Source organism: Ceratotherium simum, chromosome 25 (genome assembly GCF_057802395.1).
Source record: "Ceratotherium simum simum isolate JZ-2026a chromosome 25, ASM5780239v1, whole genome shotgun sequence".
NCBI lineage: Eukaryota > Metazoa > Chordata > Mammalia > Perissodactyla > Rhinocerotidae > Ceratotherium > Ceratotherium simum.
In genome coordinates, this window is record NC_141924.1 from 33,170,187 (window position 1) to 33,187,347 (window position 17,161).

Sequence of the window (17,161 nt, forward strand, 5' to 3'; positions counted from 1 at the left end):
ACTGTATATTTTCACAATTTGATGATTATTTAAAGTGACAAGTTTTTGCTAAAGCAACAAGTCTCAGAGTGTTTAACACTTGTTCATGGCTTAACGCAATCTTCCTCTCACTGGTCAAAGTTTTATATTTAATCTCCATATTGATGACCTTATTAATGCAGTGTCTATATGCACAGTGAACTGGATATAATTCAGTGTATCAGACTTATTAATGCTGAATGAGCAGGAGGATTAATTGAATTAACTAAGTCTATTGATAGTATCTACTTTCATATATATAGATACAAATATTAGTTATAATACTGGTGACTTTGGAACAAATTAATAGTACATGTGATTTCTGTGAAAGTTTATATTTTGTTTTTGCAACATGACAGTACAGGGCAGTGTTTCTCAACTGAGGTAATTTTGTTCTCCTTCTTTCCCTTGGGGACATTTGGTAGTGTCTAGAGACGTTTTTGATTGTCACAACTTGATATCTAGTGGGTGGAAGCAAGTGATGCTGCTGAACATCGTACAATGCACAGGACAACCGCCCCAGCCTCTCCTCCCCGACCCCCAACGAAGAATTATCCAGTAAAAATGTCAATAGTGCCCTAGTTGAGAAACCCTGATATAGAGGAAGCCATCACATCTTGCAGGAGACATAGTATTTAAAGTGCTATTTTGTTTGTTCTCTGTGTTACTTGTCTACAGCCACAAAATTACATGATGTAATTATTGCTAAAAATAGTAGACAGAAACTAGAAGAAAAAAGTCTATTTTATGTTAAGTTTGAGTCGTTAGGTGAAATAAAGAATTGTTGTGGGCTGGCCCGGTGGCTTAGCGGTTAAGTGCACGCGCTCCGCTACTGGCGGCCTGGGTTCGGATCCCGGGCGCGCACCCACGCACCGCTTGTCCAGCCATGCTGAGGCCGCGTCCCACATACAGCAACTAGAAGGATGTGCAACTATGACATACAACTATCTACTGGGGCTGTGGGGAAACATAAGGAGGAGGATTGGCAATAGATGTTAGCTCAGAGCTGGTATTCCTCAGCAAAAAGAGAGGGATTAGCATGGATGTTAGCTCAGGGCTGCTTTCCCTCAGGGAAAAAAAAAAAAGAATTGTTCTTTTGGATTTTGATCAAGACTTAAGTTGTAAGGATACTTAGTACCAAACATTTGCTCTTTATAAAATTTGTATCAATCCAAGTGTTAATTGCAGCAAGCACTCCATTAAATATGTATGTTTGCTTATATTAGGCTCCAAGAAAATCATGCAGATGAAGTGAAAAAAATGAAAGCGAAAGTAGAGGATTTAAGGTGTCTTCTGGCCCAGTCACAAAAGGAGTCAGAGAGTTTAAAATCTGAACTTCAGGCTCAAAAAGAAGCCAATTCAAGAGCTCCAACAACTACAATGAGAAATCTAGTAGAAAGGCTAAAGAGCCAATTAGCCTTGAAAGAGAAACAACAAAAAGTAAGTAACAGAAAATTATCAACATTTAGGAGCTACATGTGGTAGATTGCTTTTAGAGAAGACTTGTAAAAGATGATAGCATATATCTCTCTGTTGTCATAAAAAGTATGAGCCTTATCTTATGCTGTTAAGCAGAATCTTTCAAGATAATTCTTTTACATAGCCTTATTGGTGGTGTTTTAAATGCAGATATAGTCCAGTTTATCTTTTTATGTAGTCATCATTCTGATTTGTAGGTTATCTGTAGGAAATAAGGAGAAATCTTAATTCTATTATTTCTTCTTTTCTACTGGGATTTCATTCCTACTGAGGCTATTTTGAACAATTTGAATAATTGAACAATTTTGGGGATTAAGAGGGAAATATGACAGTGAGGAGGAAATATTAAAGAAAGAGATCACAGAGTTTTATGAGAAGGAGTTGGTCAGTGGATTATCTGATTTATTAGTTTTTTTAATTTATCTCAGATTTGATATACTCAGTTGTTTTAGAAGGTGCTGCTATTTTTCTGTGCTAGCTCATGAAATTTACTGGTGAATTTTAAGCCTTTTCTTATCTTGTAACTTTCCTTGTCTATTTAAATTCAATTAATTTCACATGGAAGTATGGGCTAAGTAATTTAGATAAATATCTAACCTTGGATATTTGAAAACAAAACGTACCTGGTTTTTGTAATACAAATTACTTGATTTAATACTGGGTTCTTAAATTGTTGAGGATATGAAGTCTCACACTCAATTTGGAAAGAATTGAGTGCAATTACCAAGGAAATTCATTTGACAAAGTTGGGTTGTTTGTGAATTACGTTTGATTAAACACATAATATTTTAGGAAAATAGTTGAAAGTAATAAAGCTTGTTTACTTTCTGTATTACATATTGCTAATATAAAATATAAATTTTTCAAAAGAAAATTTATATATGTTGTAATTTTTAGGCACTTAGTCGAGCACTTTTGGAACTCCGGGCAGAAATGACAGCAGCAGCTGAAGAACGTGTTATTTCTGCAACTTCTCAGAAAGAGGCAGATCTCAATGTTCAACAAATTGTTGATCGACATACTAAAGAGCTAAAAGTGAGCATCAACACGTGCATTAATATAACAAAATTCCTGATAACTCCTTTGGAAGAGAATCGCTTTGATATATAGTAATTTTGATAATGAATAGGGGATTTATTCTAATGAATTATTGGTGGATAGATATAGACACATACATTTTGAACAATGAGTATCTTTATTGTACTCACGTGCTGATTGTATCTTTATATGTACTCACGTGCTGATTGTTATCTTGGAGATTAGCAAAGGATAGGTCATTATATAAGCTATTCTTCCTAATAGAATTAAATTTAGGAAATATTTTACTTAGGATTTTTACTTCTATGTTGATGAGTGAGATAGGTGTTTAGATTTTTTTTGTTTGTTTTTTTCCTTTTGCCTTATCAGAATTTTCTATCTAGTTTTTGCTGGTTTATAGTATGAGTTAATTAGCTTTCTTTTCTCCCCCCCGAAACAGTTTATGGAAATCATGTAGTCCTTGACATTTAATCTATAGAGCGGCCAGACTCTGAAGCTTTTTTTGACTTTTTTTTTTTTGACAGTGTATTTTATTATTTTCTTACCTGATCATTAGGTTTGGTCATTGAAACATTTTTTTCCAAAACATACATATTTCATAATGATTTTCAAATTTCTTTACACAAAGTTTCGTATAATTTATTCTGAGTAAAAAGAAATACCTATTTTTTTTTTTTGCTGGGAAAGATTCATTCTGAGCTAACATCTGTTGCCGATCTTCCTCTCTTTTGTTTTTTCCCCTCCTCAAAGCTCTGGTACATAGTTGTATGTTCTAGTTGTAAGAACTTCTAGGTTTTCTGTGTGAGCTGCCACCACAGCATGGTTACTGACAGATGAGGGGTGTGGTTCTGTGCCTGGGAACCGAATCCAGGCTGCTGAAGCAGAGCGCACCGAACTTGAACCGCTAGGCCATCAGGGCTGGCTCGAAATACCTATTTTTTGTATGTTTTATTTTGTTTGTAATTTTGATTTACTCTTGATTTATTTGTACATGCCCCTCACCACCATTAAACTGTGTAGGGACTGGATTTTACTCATACTTTTTTTTTTTTTTATGAGGAAGGTTAGCCTTGAGCTAACATCCATGCCCATCTTCCTCTACTTTATATGGGATGCTGCCACAGCATGGCCTGACAAACAGTGCATAGGTCCGCGCCCAGGATCTTTTTTTTTTTTTGTGAGGAAGATCGGCCCTGAGCTAACATCTGCCAATCCTCCTCTTTTTGCTGAGGAAGACTGGCCCTGAGCTCACATCCATGCCCATCTTCCTCCACTTTATATGGGATGCCGCCACAGCATGGCCTGACAAACGGTGCGTCGGTGCTCACCCGAGATGCTAACCGGCGAACCCCAGGCCACCGCAGCAGAGTGTGCACACTTAACCACTTGCGCCACCGGGTGGGCCCCCGCGCCCAGGATCTGAACCTGCAAACCCTGGGCTGCCACAGCAGAGCACGCGAAACTAACCACTACACCACTGGGCCGGCCTCCTACTCAGATTTTTTAAATCTCTTATTGTACCTGTCAAGGTTGTGAGCATAGCTGACAGTAAAAATCCATTAAGTAAATAAAAGTATGAGCAGAAATAGCCCTTTGTTGATGTCTTTTTCAATATCTTTCTCTTTGCCTCAAATGTCATCTTTTCTGAATTCTTCACATTCTTCACGTCCTTTTTTTCAAAGCCTTTTCTGCCTTCTCCAGGACAGTTAATGTTTTTCTTCTAACTGCATTATACTACTACTAATTTATGATTAGTGTTATTAGTAATGCTTTTTGGCCTATAATAATTTATTCAATAAAACGTGTATTAAGTGCAAGTATTCCCATCACTGTTACTATATAGGACAGCTAGAACTCTCTTCTAGTGGCTTATGCGTACTGTCTAGTATTACGAGTTACCTTTTCATGTCCTGTCTTTACAAAGTAGATTAGAAACTACTTGAAGTAAGATTTTCTTTTATACTACTATTATGCTTCGTGGTGTTTAAAATATTGCCATGTACATTGATATGTACTTGTTTCTTTAGTTAATTCAGCTGTAATGAAACATTTGCTTATTTGATAAAATTTTGTTTCTGGGTGTTGAAAATGAATTGCTTCAGACTGTTTCTTCATATTTTGTTTTATTTTTTTCCTCGAAGTAGTCTTGATTCATTTGAAATGAAAATGGAAAATACATGTAGTTTGTGGTTGTTTTTTTTTTCCCTTGTGTACTTAAAAACTTAGATTGAAACTTTCTATGATATACTTTCTGTTTATTTTGCTTTTATCATTGATTGTTGAAGAGTCATGAGTTAAACCTTTCTTTATCTTATATTAGTCACAAGTTGAAGATTTAAATGAAAATCTCTCAAAATTAAAAGAAGCTCTTAAAACAAGTAAAAACAGAGAAAGCTCACTAACAGATAATTTGAATGACTTAACCAATGAACTGCAAAAGAAACAAAAAGCCTATAGTAAAATGCTTAGAGAGAAAGATGAGATTGATCAAGAGAATGATGAACTGAAAAGGCAAATTAAAAGACTAACAAATGGACTACAGGTAATTTTATATTAAATTCTGAAATGTCTTTGCCTGATAGCTTGTCTTTTACAATATATAGGTAGTAGTTTATTCCCACTTTTTAATTTCGTCTATGATATTTGCTGGAACAAGCTTTCAAATCACTTTGATTAATGTAGCTAATTTTTTCAGTGACCTCTATTGTATTTTTGGTTCTAGAATAGCATATTTTATTAAAATGCAGAGGCAGCTACCATGTTATATGTCAATAATGTCATTTAGAAAGTATGGTTAGCTCTAGCTTCAGAAAGTTTCTATAGTTGGAATATTTATTGTGTATTTTGTTTGATACTTTTTTACTTGTAAAATGTAAAAATACATCTTATTTTTCAGGGCAAACCTCTGATAGATAATAAGCAAAGTTTAATTGAAGAACTCCAAAAGAAAATTAAAAAGCTAGAAAGCCAACTGGAAAGAAAGGTGGATGAGGTAGAAGTAAAGCCTGTGAAAGAAAAGGTATGTGAAGAAAGATACTGATTAACGTATTTACGGTAGTGATAGACTAAGTTAACTCCATAATTAATGGACAGATAATACACTCTATTAATTTGAGGACCTAATAGATACTATAAATGGTACTGGATAATGCAGAAAAGTCTAAGACAAGTTTCTGTCCTTTAGGAATTTACAGTCTGCTTGAGGAGACACCTATAGTGTAACTCTTATTCAGAAATTGCTACATCATCTGCATGTCATCTTCCTGACATTATAGTACCTCCAAAATCCCTTCACACCTTACATATCCAACTGTATTTATCTCTTCTTCTCCCCAATTTAATTGTTTACGTAGATTGATGCTTTTGACCTTTGGGAAAGAAAGCGGGGCGTTTTTAGGCTTCTACCTTGACCCAAATGTATCCTTTTTATCCTTCAGTAGACCAAACTGTCATTTCAGGGTAAACAAAGTGATTTGGAGTATATTTGCAGTAATAATCAATAACCAACCTATTCATAAGTTGATTCTGTAATGTGAGAAAAATTGCTTAAAATTTTCTTACAAGTTAACTAGTAAACTATTTTGTAATAAAAATTACTGATAGAAATTATCAACCCAAAGAAACACTAAAATTGTCTAAAATACATATAATTAAATTTGTTGTAAATAATGAACTGACGACTTATATCTTGTTGGGAGCATTGAAAATATCAAAAGTGACCTGGGAAATATTGGTGCTAAGTAGTAATGTTTGTCCCTGAAGAAAATCACAATGGAGGAGCTATGGTTAGGAAAAATTTTTATTGTACAATTTATGCGGAAAATATCCAGTAAGATGAAAATAGAAAAGAAAATTAAGTATCTTTAATGGCCCTGAATAGAAAATGGCAGTGGGATTAAAATGTTTTATTATATTCCAAAAAATATTTTTCCTATGAAAATTCATCAGTGTCAGTATAATTTTGATGAAAATGTTTGCATTTATATACATAGAGCAACAACATACTTGCTCTCAGAAGCTTTGCTGGTGAAAACTATGAGATCAAAATGTTCCTACTCTTCTAGATTGCTTTCTTTGCTGCCTCCCTACTTGGTCATAGGTCTAATCCTTGGATACCAGTTCCTAACCTGATTCTTATCAGAATACCTCAGTAGCCTTGTGGCTTTGCCTGGACGGCTAACTTCTGTGCTTCAGTTTATTTCTCCTTAAAATAGAAATAATACTATTTGCATTGCCTGTTTCTCAAGATTATTTTGACAGTGAAACGAAATAATATGTGCAAGTCTTTTGTAAGCCATCAAGTCCATACCAATGTACCATATTATTACAAACTAGAAATAAAAAGAGAACACAGAGGTCTACACTAATATTAAAATCTTTACCCAGGAATCTAGTGATATTACACAATGCTGGGTATTTCTAATTTGTGAATGTTTTTATACTCAAAGAATGCTTTCATATTGAAATTTCAACACCTTTTTCTCTATAAACAGTGTTTGTAGCCTATCTATATAAGATAAGAGAACCTACCCCGTGCCTTGCAGTCCTGTGTTTCCTATGATGCTACTTTGTTCCATAGCGTTTATTACTCTCTGACGTACTGGAGATTTCCCTACGTGTGTGTTCATCTTTTGGACTGCAAGCTTTGGTGGCAGGAACTTTGCCTGTTTTGTTTATTGTTGTATCCCCAGCACCTAGAACAATCTCTGGCATGTAGTATATGCTCAGTATTTGTTGAATGAATGAAAATTTTAAAATCCAGTAACATTATTCTGAAGTCTATGTGTGAGAGACTATTGGTACAGAAAATATGAAAAGAGAACTTCTCTCCCCATCCTCTCTTCTCCACTTTTCTCCCTCAGTCTAGAGCAGACCCTTAGTGACATTTGCCTTTGTTATTTTTAAGTTATGTCAGCCTGCTTCCCTCACTCTTCCTTTGGAAGATGATATCAGGTGGGCTAGAATTGCCTAATCCCTACAAAGCACTGTGTGCTGCAGAGTGATTTCTCTCCATACTTTATGCCCACGATTAATATTTATGTTTCTGGAAGTACACAAAGTTCTTTGTATATATTTCAGAAAAAAGGAAGTTAATAGCTATCAAACACTTACTAAAGCTTTTCCATTTTTTTTTAAAGGATGCTTGTTAGCTGAACTAAATAAATAAGTTAAAAAATTGGGCAGTATCAAAGAAGAAAGGTTTGATAAGGCAACTTATCTTAGTTGAGCATTGGACTTAAAACTGGCCATTTAACTTTAAACTATGGTTAACCCTTTCAGCCCCACATTCCCTTTTATAATAATTACAGTGTTTCATAATGTCCCATTTACTGTTCCAAATGAAATTCATGGTTAATATTAACTACCTGCATACATACTTCAAAACTATCATCATAAATGCCCTAAATGAAATATCAAGGAGAAACATAAAAGAAAAATAATTTATAAAAATAATAAATATATTTATGTATTTTTCATATTTCAACATATATCTGTTCTGGCATGACTACACTAGAAAACATAATGAAGTAGTCATATTGCTTGTACCATTAGGTACCGTTAACATGAATTCAGAGCTACAAATGCAGACTGATACAAATGTATTGTGTTGGTAACTCATATGTCACAATAGCTTTGCATTTGTGATTTGATTTCCAAAATGATAGGCAATTGTTGGTACAGTTTTCAGCAAAATGATGTCTACAGTCTTTCCTTTTATATGGCTGTTGTATTCCTAGAAAATTCGGTATATAGTAAATATAAATATAATATATTTATATAAATATTATAAAAATAAATATAAATATTCCACCAAGCAATATAAAATTGCTTGGTGGAATGGAGATATATGTTCTGAGTTTACACAGCTAAGACTCATGTAGTAGTTAAAAACTCTGTTCATATCCAGTAGGACATTTGAAAGTTGTTCAGTACATGAGACTGTTCTGCATTATACAGACTTTCCTTGGACCTTTTATCTCAATTGTAACAAACCATGACACCTACCCCTAAAATGTCCTAATTCTCTTCCTTGCCCCACCTTCCTTTTAGCAGTTATCACCAACTAACATACTAAAAAATTTGTTTATTCTTGTTTTTTGTCTATATTTTGCTCCGTTCCCCTGATTCACCCAACCAGTCATCATAAACTAGACTGTAATATCCATGAAGATAGGGTTTTTTTGTCTGGTTTATTCATTGGTTTTATTCCTAATGCCTGGAGTAGTACCTGGCACATGGTTAGCACTACATAAATGTCTATTGAATAAGAGAATTAATGTGCATTGCAGATTTGAAGGGGCTCTGATGCTAGGAGATTGCTGTGGGGTGACAAAGTTGAGTTGGTCATTTATACATATAGATTCATTGTTAGAAGCTTACTGTAGTCATGACCATCTGTATTAGAATCTTCATTTAAAGACTTCTTAAGGGTGTTGGCGTTAGTCTGAACTGTTGCCCAGAATTTCATTTGTCAAGTTATAGAATACAGAATACTTATATGGAAGGGCATTTTTGCTAATAGCTAGGCGTGCCTAAAGATTCTAGAAGTAAGATAGCAAAATGAACCTATTTACATATTCTCTAGGAAACGTTGGTTTACCATTGTTCTAGTAAATTGTAATTGATAAATCTTAAAATAAAATTTAAAATAATACTGATAATTTTCTTCCTCCTTTGTTATTGTTTACAGAGTGCTAAAGAAGAATTAATTAGGTGGGAAGAGGGTAAAAAATGGCAAACCAAAATAGAGGGAATTCGAAACAAGTTAAAAGAGAAAGAGGGGGAAGTCTATATTCTAACAAAGCAGTTGAATACTTTGAAGGATCTTTTTGCCAAGTGAGTTTAAATTTAATGTAAACCTAATTAATATATAAAGTCTTTAATTGACCTGGAAGTTATATAGTTTTATTGTACTTGATAATAAAAGAAATTGTCTAGTTTTAATTATCATTTATTATTTATGACTTTTTCTCTTTAAGATGTGTTTTAAATATATTTTAATAATTTATAAATGGAATTTTCTATAATTTTGAAATTAGTTAGCTCATAGCAAATACAGAATGATCCAATTTTTGTATATTGGTCTTGTAATGAGTAAGCGGCAGTTTAATAAATTGAATAAGCCAAACAGTGAGTGGTATATTTTCATGATTTTATATTAAATCCCACAGAGCTGATAAAGAGAAACTTAGTTTGCAGAGGAAACTAAAAGCAACTGGCATGACTGTTGATCAGGTTATGGGAGTGCGAGCTTTGGAGTCAGAAAAAGAATTGGAAGAATTAAAAAAGAGAAATCTTGACTTAGAAAATGACATATCGTATATGAGGTAAGCTATAACATGGAAATGTGCTGTCCATTATAATGAAGGAAAACTGGTTGACCCATGGAAACTGACGTAATAAATGTGTGTTATTTTAAGCTTGGATTCTGTTGATTGTCTTTTCCCATGTGAATTGATATAGTCCTGATTCTTTGTATGCCACATAATATGGATCATATTCTTGAACTTTTGAAGATCATTTGTGAGACTCTGGATCTTGGTTAAATTCTATAGAAAATGTATTTTATAAATACAAAAATTGTATTTTTGTTTTAGCAGGTTCAGACCCCAAGTTCCAATCTGCTTTCTGTGGGCTGGGGTTCCAATCTCTCTTTTGTTTTCAAAGCCTTTTCAGTGGTATTTGGATCTGTCCTGTCTGAGCACCTCCCAGTTGACAATTTGGTACATGGGCTGTCTCCTGTCTGTTAGTCCAATTCTCAGAATCTTTGATATTTTGATTAGGATCAAATCTATACATGCATAGCTCAGGGGTGAGCCCAGAAGTTCATAAACAGCTTTACAGGGTCCCTTCTTGAGCTCCTGCCTTTCTGTGATCTCCCGGATCCCTCTGTTTCTCTGGGGCTCCTCTTTTCAGTGCTTAGAATGAAATGTGGGGCTTTAGTTACCCTGTTACACTGTGCTCTTTAGCAATTGTGCACATGTCTGCAACTAAGCAAGCAGCAGGAGGGCAGAAAGGGGGTGGGGGAAAACTACTTTCGCACTACCCCCTTACCAATCACAGCTCTACCAGTTGGAGAAGAAGATTTTCCTCCCTAAAAATTTTGGTGCCTGTGGGTTGCCATTGCAGCCTCTGCCACCACCACCATGGGATTGCTTGAGGGTTGGGGCATGAGAGAACAGATAGAAGGGAAAAATGAGGAATTTCGCACTCTCTGTGGGTATTGTGAGTTCCCTTTATCCTTACTCGAGCTAGAACTTTAAGGCTTCCCTGGAGCTCTCTCCATCGGTACTAACACTCACCTTCATGTTTCAAGCAATGTTGCGTTTAGGCCAAGAACTACCAGAGGAAAAGAAAAGGTAAATCCACCACCTGTTTGCTGATACTTCACATTCTGCCATTCTGTCCCAATCTGTAAAATACATACTTTTCAAAGTCCGCAAATAGCTGCTCCATGCGTTTGGGAGAGACAAGATTGGATGTGTCTACTCCATTTTACCTAGAATCAGAACCCGTCATGTCATTTCTTTAGCAGAGCCTTTGAGATTTTTTTTGTTTTACTGTCTCTTTCCAAGCTTTGTCTTTTGATATAGTCATAGTCATGCGAAGCAAAATAAAATCATGTCCAGTAACAATAACAATTAAAACTATTTATAATTTTCTGTTTCACTCATCTTTTCCAAGATCAATTTAGATTAATTTTACGTAATTTGTTACTTCCACTTCTAAGTGCTTACAAACGATCTATAATCATGTTAATAATCATTACTGGTACCTACCTGTAATATTTGGATATGAGGATACTTAAATTTATTCTTAAATTTATCATACTTTGTTTTCCTTTCCATTAATCTTCAAAAATTACCCTCAGTGCTTCTTTATTAATGTCTATGATTGTGTCAATATGAATGTAATGGGAACATATGAAGTTGAACGCCTTTAAAGGAATACTCATGAGCTTCTAACTTACATTCCATCTCCTTTCCTTCTAAGTCATTGTTTCTTCAGTCCTTCAGAACTTTCCTCCTCCATGGAGAAGAAAACAGTGATTCAAGAATTCTTCTTTCTTTTCACATCTATTTATAGTTACTGTGTGGTCTCACCTGTAGCTCCTTCTCTTCCTTGTTTTCCGTGGTCCAAACATATGTTCGAACAACACTAAACCCTTTTATTCTCCTTTGCAGTTTTACTAAGGGTCAAAATATTTTAGTTTTGAAACCTAATACTTTTAGATGTTCAGTTGCTCTTTTTTTTCCCTAATAATGTGAATCTGTGTAGGCTGAAGTAATTGGAGAAGACTTTATAAAAGAGATTGAACTTGTATGCTCTCTCAGCTCAAGCGTGAATTGTGAATTTTATGATCAGATCTAGATATTAAAGGGAAGAAGGACATTCCACGAAAGCAGAACCCTTGCAGAGATGTAGAGGCAGGAGAGAATCTTTCACGTGTGGGTCAGAGGGGGTTTATTTGCCTAATTAAAGGTAGACTCCTGGATGATTAAGTTGAATAGGTGTGGTTGTGCCAAATTACAGACGGCCTTGTAGGCCATGCTGACAAATGTAGACTTGAAGTAACAGATTATTATCTGGCACTACTAAGAGGCTTTTTAAATCCTTGAACTTCTTGAGAAGCACATAGATGTTATGAAATTATTATATAATGTTTTAAAAATAGTGGGTATTTTAATTCATCTATCTTACACAATCATATAAATAGATGCGTGTTCTTTAAAAATGTTAATGTATTTCTAAAAATCAAAATACACTTTTTAACTTGTAGTTTAAAGGAGCCCTGAAGTGAATCCTCTGTAGAGGATCATTTTATAATAGAGTCATGTCCTAATTTATTTTTTGTGAAGTTTGCAAGTTTTGTAGAGTTTAAAATAAATACAATATTAATAAATACATATTTTTTCCTGTATTTTAATAGTAAAACAGTGAAAAGTTGAAGTTTGTGTAGTAAAGAGTCTGTGGTTGCTGTTCATAGGACCCATCAAGCTCTTCCTCGAGATTCTGTTATAGAAGATTTACGCTTACAAAATAAATACCTCCAAGAAAAACTTCATGCTTTAGAAAAACAGTTTTCAAAGGCGGCATATTCTAGGCCCTCAGTAAGTGTACATCTTTTTGTTTTTCTATTTTAAAGTTTAAAAGTGAAATCAACTTCTACCTTAATGTGGCTAAAAACAGTAGATCCCTCTCATTGATATTAATGTAATAAATTCAACTTCCGTTTTTACTAGCCAGTGATGTATGTTAACTTCTTTACTCCTTCTTACATAATAACAATAAATTTAATATTCTTATACTTTACATAAAACTTCATTACAAATGATTTGTGGAGATTTTAAATGTAGTTATGAGTTTTTCTGTGGCAAGAACATACAATTAGATAAAATAGGAAAATATGTTACAGCATTACTTCCATTCAAACGTGTGTTATGTGTTTCTGCTTTTTCTTTATAAAGAATCATTAGTGTAGAATTGTTTGTTGTATCTTATTTTAAAACACTCAGTGTGTCTGTTTTTATTTTTTTTTCCTTTTCTTCTTTTCATGTTTCTTCTCTTCCTTCTGCTTCAAGCAGAATCTATGTGACACAACTACGCTTTCCACCCTTGCTGCCAGTGTTAATAAATACAGGCATAATATTTTTCACAAAAAGAACACTTTACACGGGAACAAAAAAAACCCCATAACAGTGCTCAGAATTAAAACTGGGAAGGGAATAGATGCCAGTGGCAACTTATATCATCAGGTACCTAGAAATAGTCAACGATATTACAGTAACGAAGAAAAACACAAAGCAGAAGTAGATCCCACTCAGGTGAATAAATCTGAGGCAAGACCAAATAGTGAAGCAATTCCATTTAGATCAACTAATGGTACCTTGGCAGAGTTCAATTCCAATTTTGAAAATGAGCCAGATCCTGAAATTGAGAAAATGAATCAAGACTGTTATGAAAATAATAAACAGGAACATAAAAACAAGGAAGAGAATGATCTAGGCAAGAATGAGAAAGGAAAGGGACACATAGCTGAAGATGTGAATCACAGCAACCATATGGATCCAGAAGAATCTGCTGGGGAGGACCATGATTACGCCACCGTTGCTGCTGCAGAGACTCAATGTGCTGAGGATGCACAGGCAAACTCTGAAACTGAATAGTAGCCCAGCCAAGAAATGAAGTGTCCCAGGTTTGAGTAACGGCAGTCCTTTATTTCTGTGTTAGCTGAGGTTTCTAATAGCAAGTAGTCTATGTATATGATGCAAATGGAAAAAAATTGTGTAGGATTTGTAAAAAATGTTGACTATTAATAAACTTCTCCTTAAACTCTAACATCTGACTAGTTCCTACAAAAAATTAGTGGTTATGTATTTCCTAATTCATTTTAGTACTCACTGTTTTACCATTGGCGCTCACTTAAAAAGTATTAGATTAGATAGCAGAATAACAAAAATAAGGCACTTTCAAGGTGTTTGGTTTTTTTTTTTTCGGCGAGGAAGATTAGCCCTGAGTTAACGTCTGTCATCAATCCTTCTCTTTTTGCTGAGGAAGATTGGCCCTGAGCTAACATCCATGCCCATCTTCCTCTACTTTATATGGGATGCTGCCACAGCATGGCTTGACAAGTGGTGCATAGGTCTGTGCCCAGGATCCAAACCTGCAAACCCCAGGCCACCAAAGCAGAGCACGCAAACTTAACCGCTACGCCACTGGGCCAGCCACTAGAGGTGCTTATTTTGCCTTAAAAATTTCTAATTCAGCATGCTGTAAAATCTCACTACAAGTAAAATTTTGCTACAGTGAATAACATCAGTAAAAATTTGTTATGATGCTGTGTGACATTCTATATAGCAAGTTCCTTTAGTGGTCTTTTTGCCATGCTTTTTTTTTTCTTTTTTTCTTGCTGAGGAAGATCCACCCTGTGCTAACATCCATTTCTGGTCCTCCTCTTTTTTTGCTTGAGGAAGATTAGCCCTGAGCTAACATCTGTGCCAGTCCTCCTCTATTTTTTTGTATGTGGGTTACCGCCACAGCCTGGCTGGTGAGTGGAGTAGGTCTGCACCCGAGATCCAAACCTGCAAACCCGGGCCGCTGAAGCAGAGCACGTGGAACTTTAACTGCTCAGCCATGGGCCCGGGCCCTTTGCATGTATTGTAATAGATACGTTTTTATAATGAGAAAGGGAGCTTACATGTGTTGCTATCTAATATGTTGTGTTAGGCTCTGTGCCTAGGTGTAATTTTCTCAGTACTTTGCAGAACATTATTCCTATTTTACATGGGAAGCTTGGAGAGTAAGTAACATCTCTAGTCATCAAGAAGATGCAGAAGCAGGGTTTAAATGCAGGTCTAACTCCATAGTTTATGAACTTTCTATGTACACACTACTTTTGGTCAGTTTACGTGTGGTACAGAATAAGAAGTTTGTTTTTGTTCCCAGTTGAAATCTAAGTAGCATTTATCTTTTTTTCTTTATCCTTTCCACCTCAGATATTCTAGTCACCATAAGTCCTCAAAACATCGACTAACACCAAACAATTAAAATTAAGAGAAAATGGATGAAAGTGACTTCATTCTTATTTAATTTCTTTATCCAGATTCGTAATGCTTCTTTTTTTCACTTGATAATAAGTAATTGAGAATTCGAGATTTCCACTGTGTGTTATCGTTAACTGCCCTCCACTAAGAATTCGATTTCTAGAGGTGTATACCTTTTAACAGCATTCCTCTTCTGTAAAACAATTTGAAAATCTCATAAAATTCATTATATCCAAGAATTTTATTTATATTACTTTCATAGAATAGTTTCACTAGAATTTATTTTCCAGAAATATGGACAATTTCAACTAATACTTTTAGTTTTGTTTTCTGAGAATAAGAGGAAAGAAATGATCCACATTCACTTACATAAATAATTTCATCTATATTTTAGTGAGGAGAACTGTGTTAAAAAATGTATTCATGTGTAGTCATCAAATAGAATTATGCTCTTCTGTGAGTGATATTTATCATTTGTTACATCAGATATCTATCATGGCCAGAAGAGATGATGTGAAGGAGACAGAAGAGCTCAGGGACAGGGAATTAACAGATTTCCATGTCTGAAGAGACCTTAAAAATTATCCTGTCTCATGCTTTCATTTGTAAGATGCAAAAACTGAGGACCTTACAAGTGACATGATTTGCCTAGTGTTAACGTAATAGTAGTAGAATTGGAATGTGTACTTGGGCTATCTGACAGAGAATAAGTAGGGACATATTCCTAGTTTACAGACATCAACAAATATGTGCCACTATGTATGTTCACACGCACGTGCATTTCCTCAAACAAATAGAAATCGGGGACACGTGGAATGTTTCTGCCGGTGTTCTGTTACATGCCCTCAGGTCAAAATCAAATGTCAGCCCAGAATGTCTTTACTTTTCTCTATCCTATTTTCTAATTTCTTTACTTTTACTGCCTTTTGCCAAAGAAAACATACATATTTTTTTTACTTTTTTTTCCACCTAAGGATGAATATATCAGAATGTATTTAACCTACTGCTAATTAAAACAATGTTTTAGACCCATGTATAATAAATGTATTTATATAATATTATACTTTAACCACTGTAATGTCTGTGGAGTTATTGACTTGATAGTCCATCGAGCCAGTAGATAGAGAAAGGGATGGGAGAGAAAAAACTAAAGCTGTGCTGAGTGCCTTCACCAATTATTTCATATCATGCTCATAACAATCTTATGAGGTAGGTGGTACTGTACCCACTTTACAGAAAAAGTAATCAAGCACAGAGTTCTCTTTCAAATAACCGATCCTTTAGAATGAGAAGTAAAAATGAAGGGAAATAATAACCCAGGGTGGATTCATGCCAAGAGAAATGCAAATATAGTGTTACTGGATTTCAGAGGGGAGAGTGGTTGCTTTGGCTCAAGGAATGAGGAAAAGCCTTCTGAAGGAGGAAGGAATTGAAGCACTTCTTGTTGTAGCCTTGTGTATTAGCTTGCTAGGGCTGCCATAACAAAGCACCACAGATTTGATGGCTTGTTCTCACAGTTGTGGAAGCCAGAAGTCCAAAATCAAGATCGGCAGAGTTGAGTCCGTCTTTAGGCTGTGAGAGAAGGATCTGTTCCAGGCCTCTCTCCTTGGCTTGTAGATGGCCATCTTCTCCCTGTGTCTTCACGTTGTCTCGCTTTTATACATGTCTCTGTGTCCAAATTTTTCTTTTGTATAAGAATAGCAGTGATTGGATTAGGGCCCACCCAAATGAACTTATTTTAACTTGATTATCTCTGAAAAGGCCCTATCTCTAAATAAGGTCATTCTGAGGTACTGGGAATTAGGACTTCAACATGTGAATGAGAGCGGGGGATACTACTACCCATAACATTTAGATAATAGTCATACTTTATTTTTGGACTGGAAGAACTACCATAAATTAGTTTAATCATTATGAGAGTATATATGGAGGCATTAAATGCATGGATGTTATTAAGTTATACTTAACTTTGCTTTCTATATCAATTAAAACAAACTACATTACCTTTTCTCCTGCAGGTTTTATATTTTAACTTATTTATTTTTGGTTGGTTGTTTTCTCTAGAGCTCTCTAATTTTCTC

The 17,161-nt window shown here is 34.9% G+C and overlaps 1 protein-coding gene across 6 annotated transcripts in view; it reads left to right on the forward strand.

The window, feature by feature from the left end:
• Positions 1-17,161, forward strand: part of CEP290 (centrosomal protein 290) — an 88,222-nt gene that overhangs the window by 55,234 nt on the left and 15,827 nt on the right. For 5 of the 6 annotated variants that reach the window (XM_087449122.1, XM_087449123.1, XM_087449124.1 and 2 more), the window contains 7 exons: positions 1,245-1,458; positions 2,395-2,532; positions 4,856-5,077; positions 5,432-5,554; positions 9,227-9,372; positions 9,708-9,863; positions 12,524-12,647. In XM_087449122.1, the coding sequence (XP_087305248.1) occupies positions 1,245-1,458; positions 2,395-2,532; positions 4,856-5,077; positions 5,432-5,554; positions 9,227-9,372; positions 9,708-9,863; positions 12,524-12,647 (1,123 nt within the window). Of the gene's footprint in view, positions 1-1,244; positions 1,459-2,394; positions 2,533-4,855; positions 5,078-5,431; positions 5,555-9,226; positions 9,373-9,707; positions 9,864-12,523; positions 12,648-13,121; positions 14,262-17,161 lie in introns of those variants that run through there. The other variant, XM_087449126.1, reaches the window with a different exon arrangement.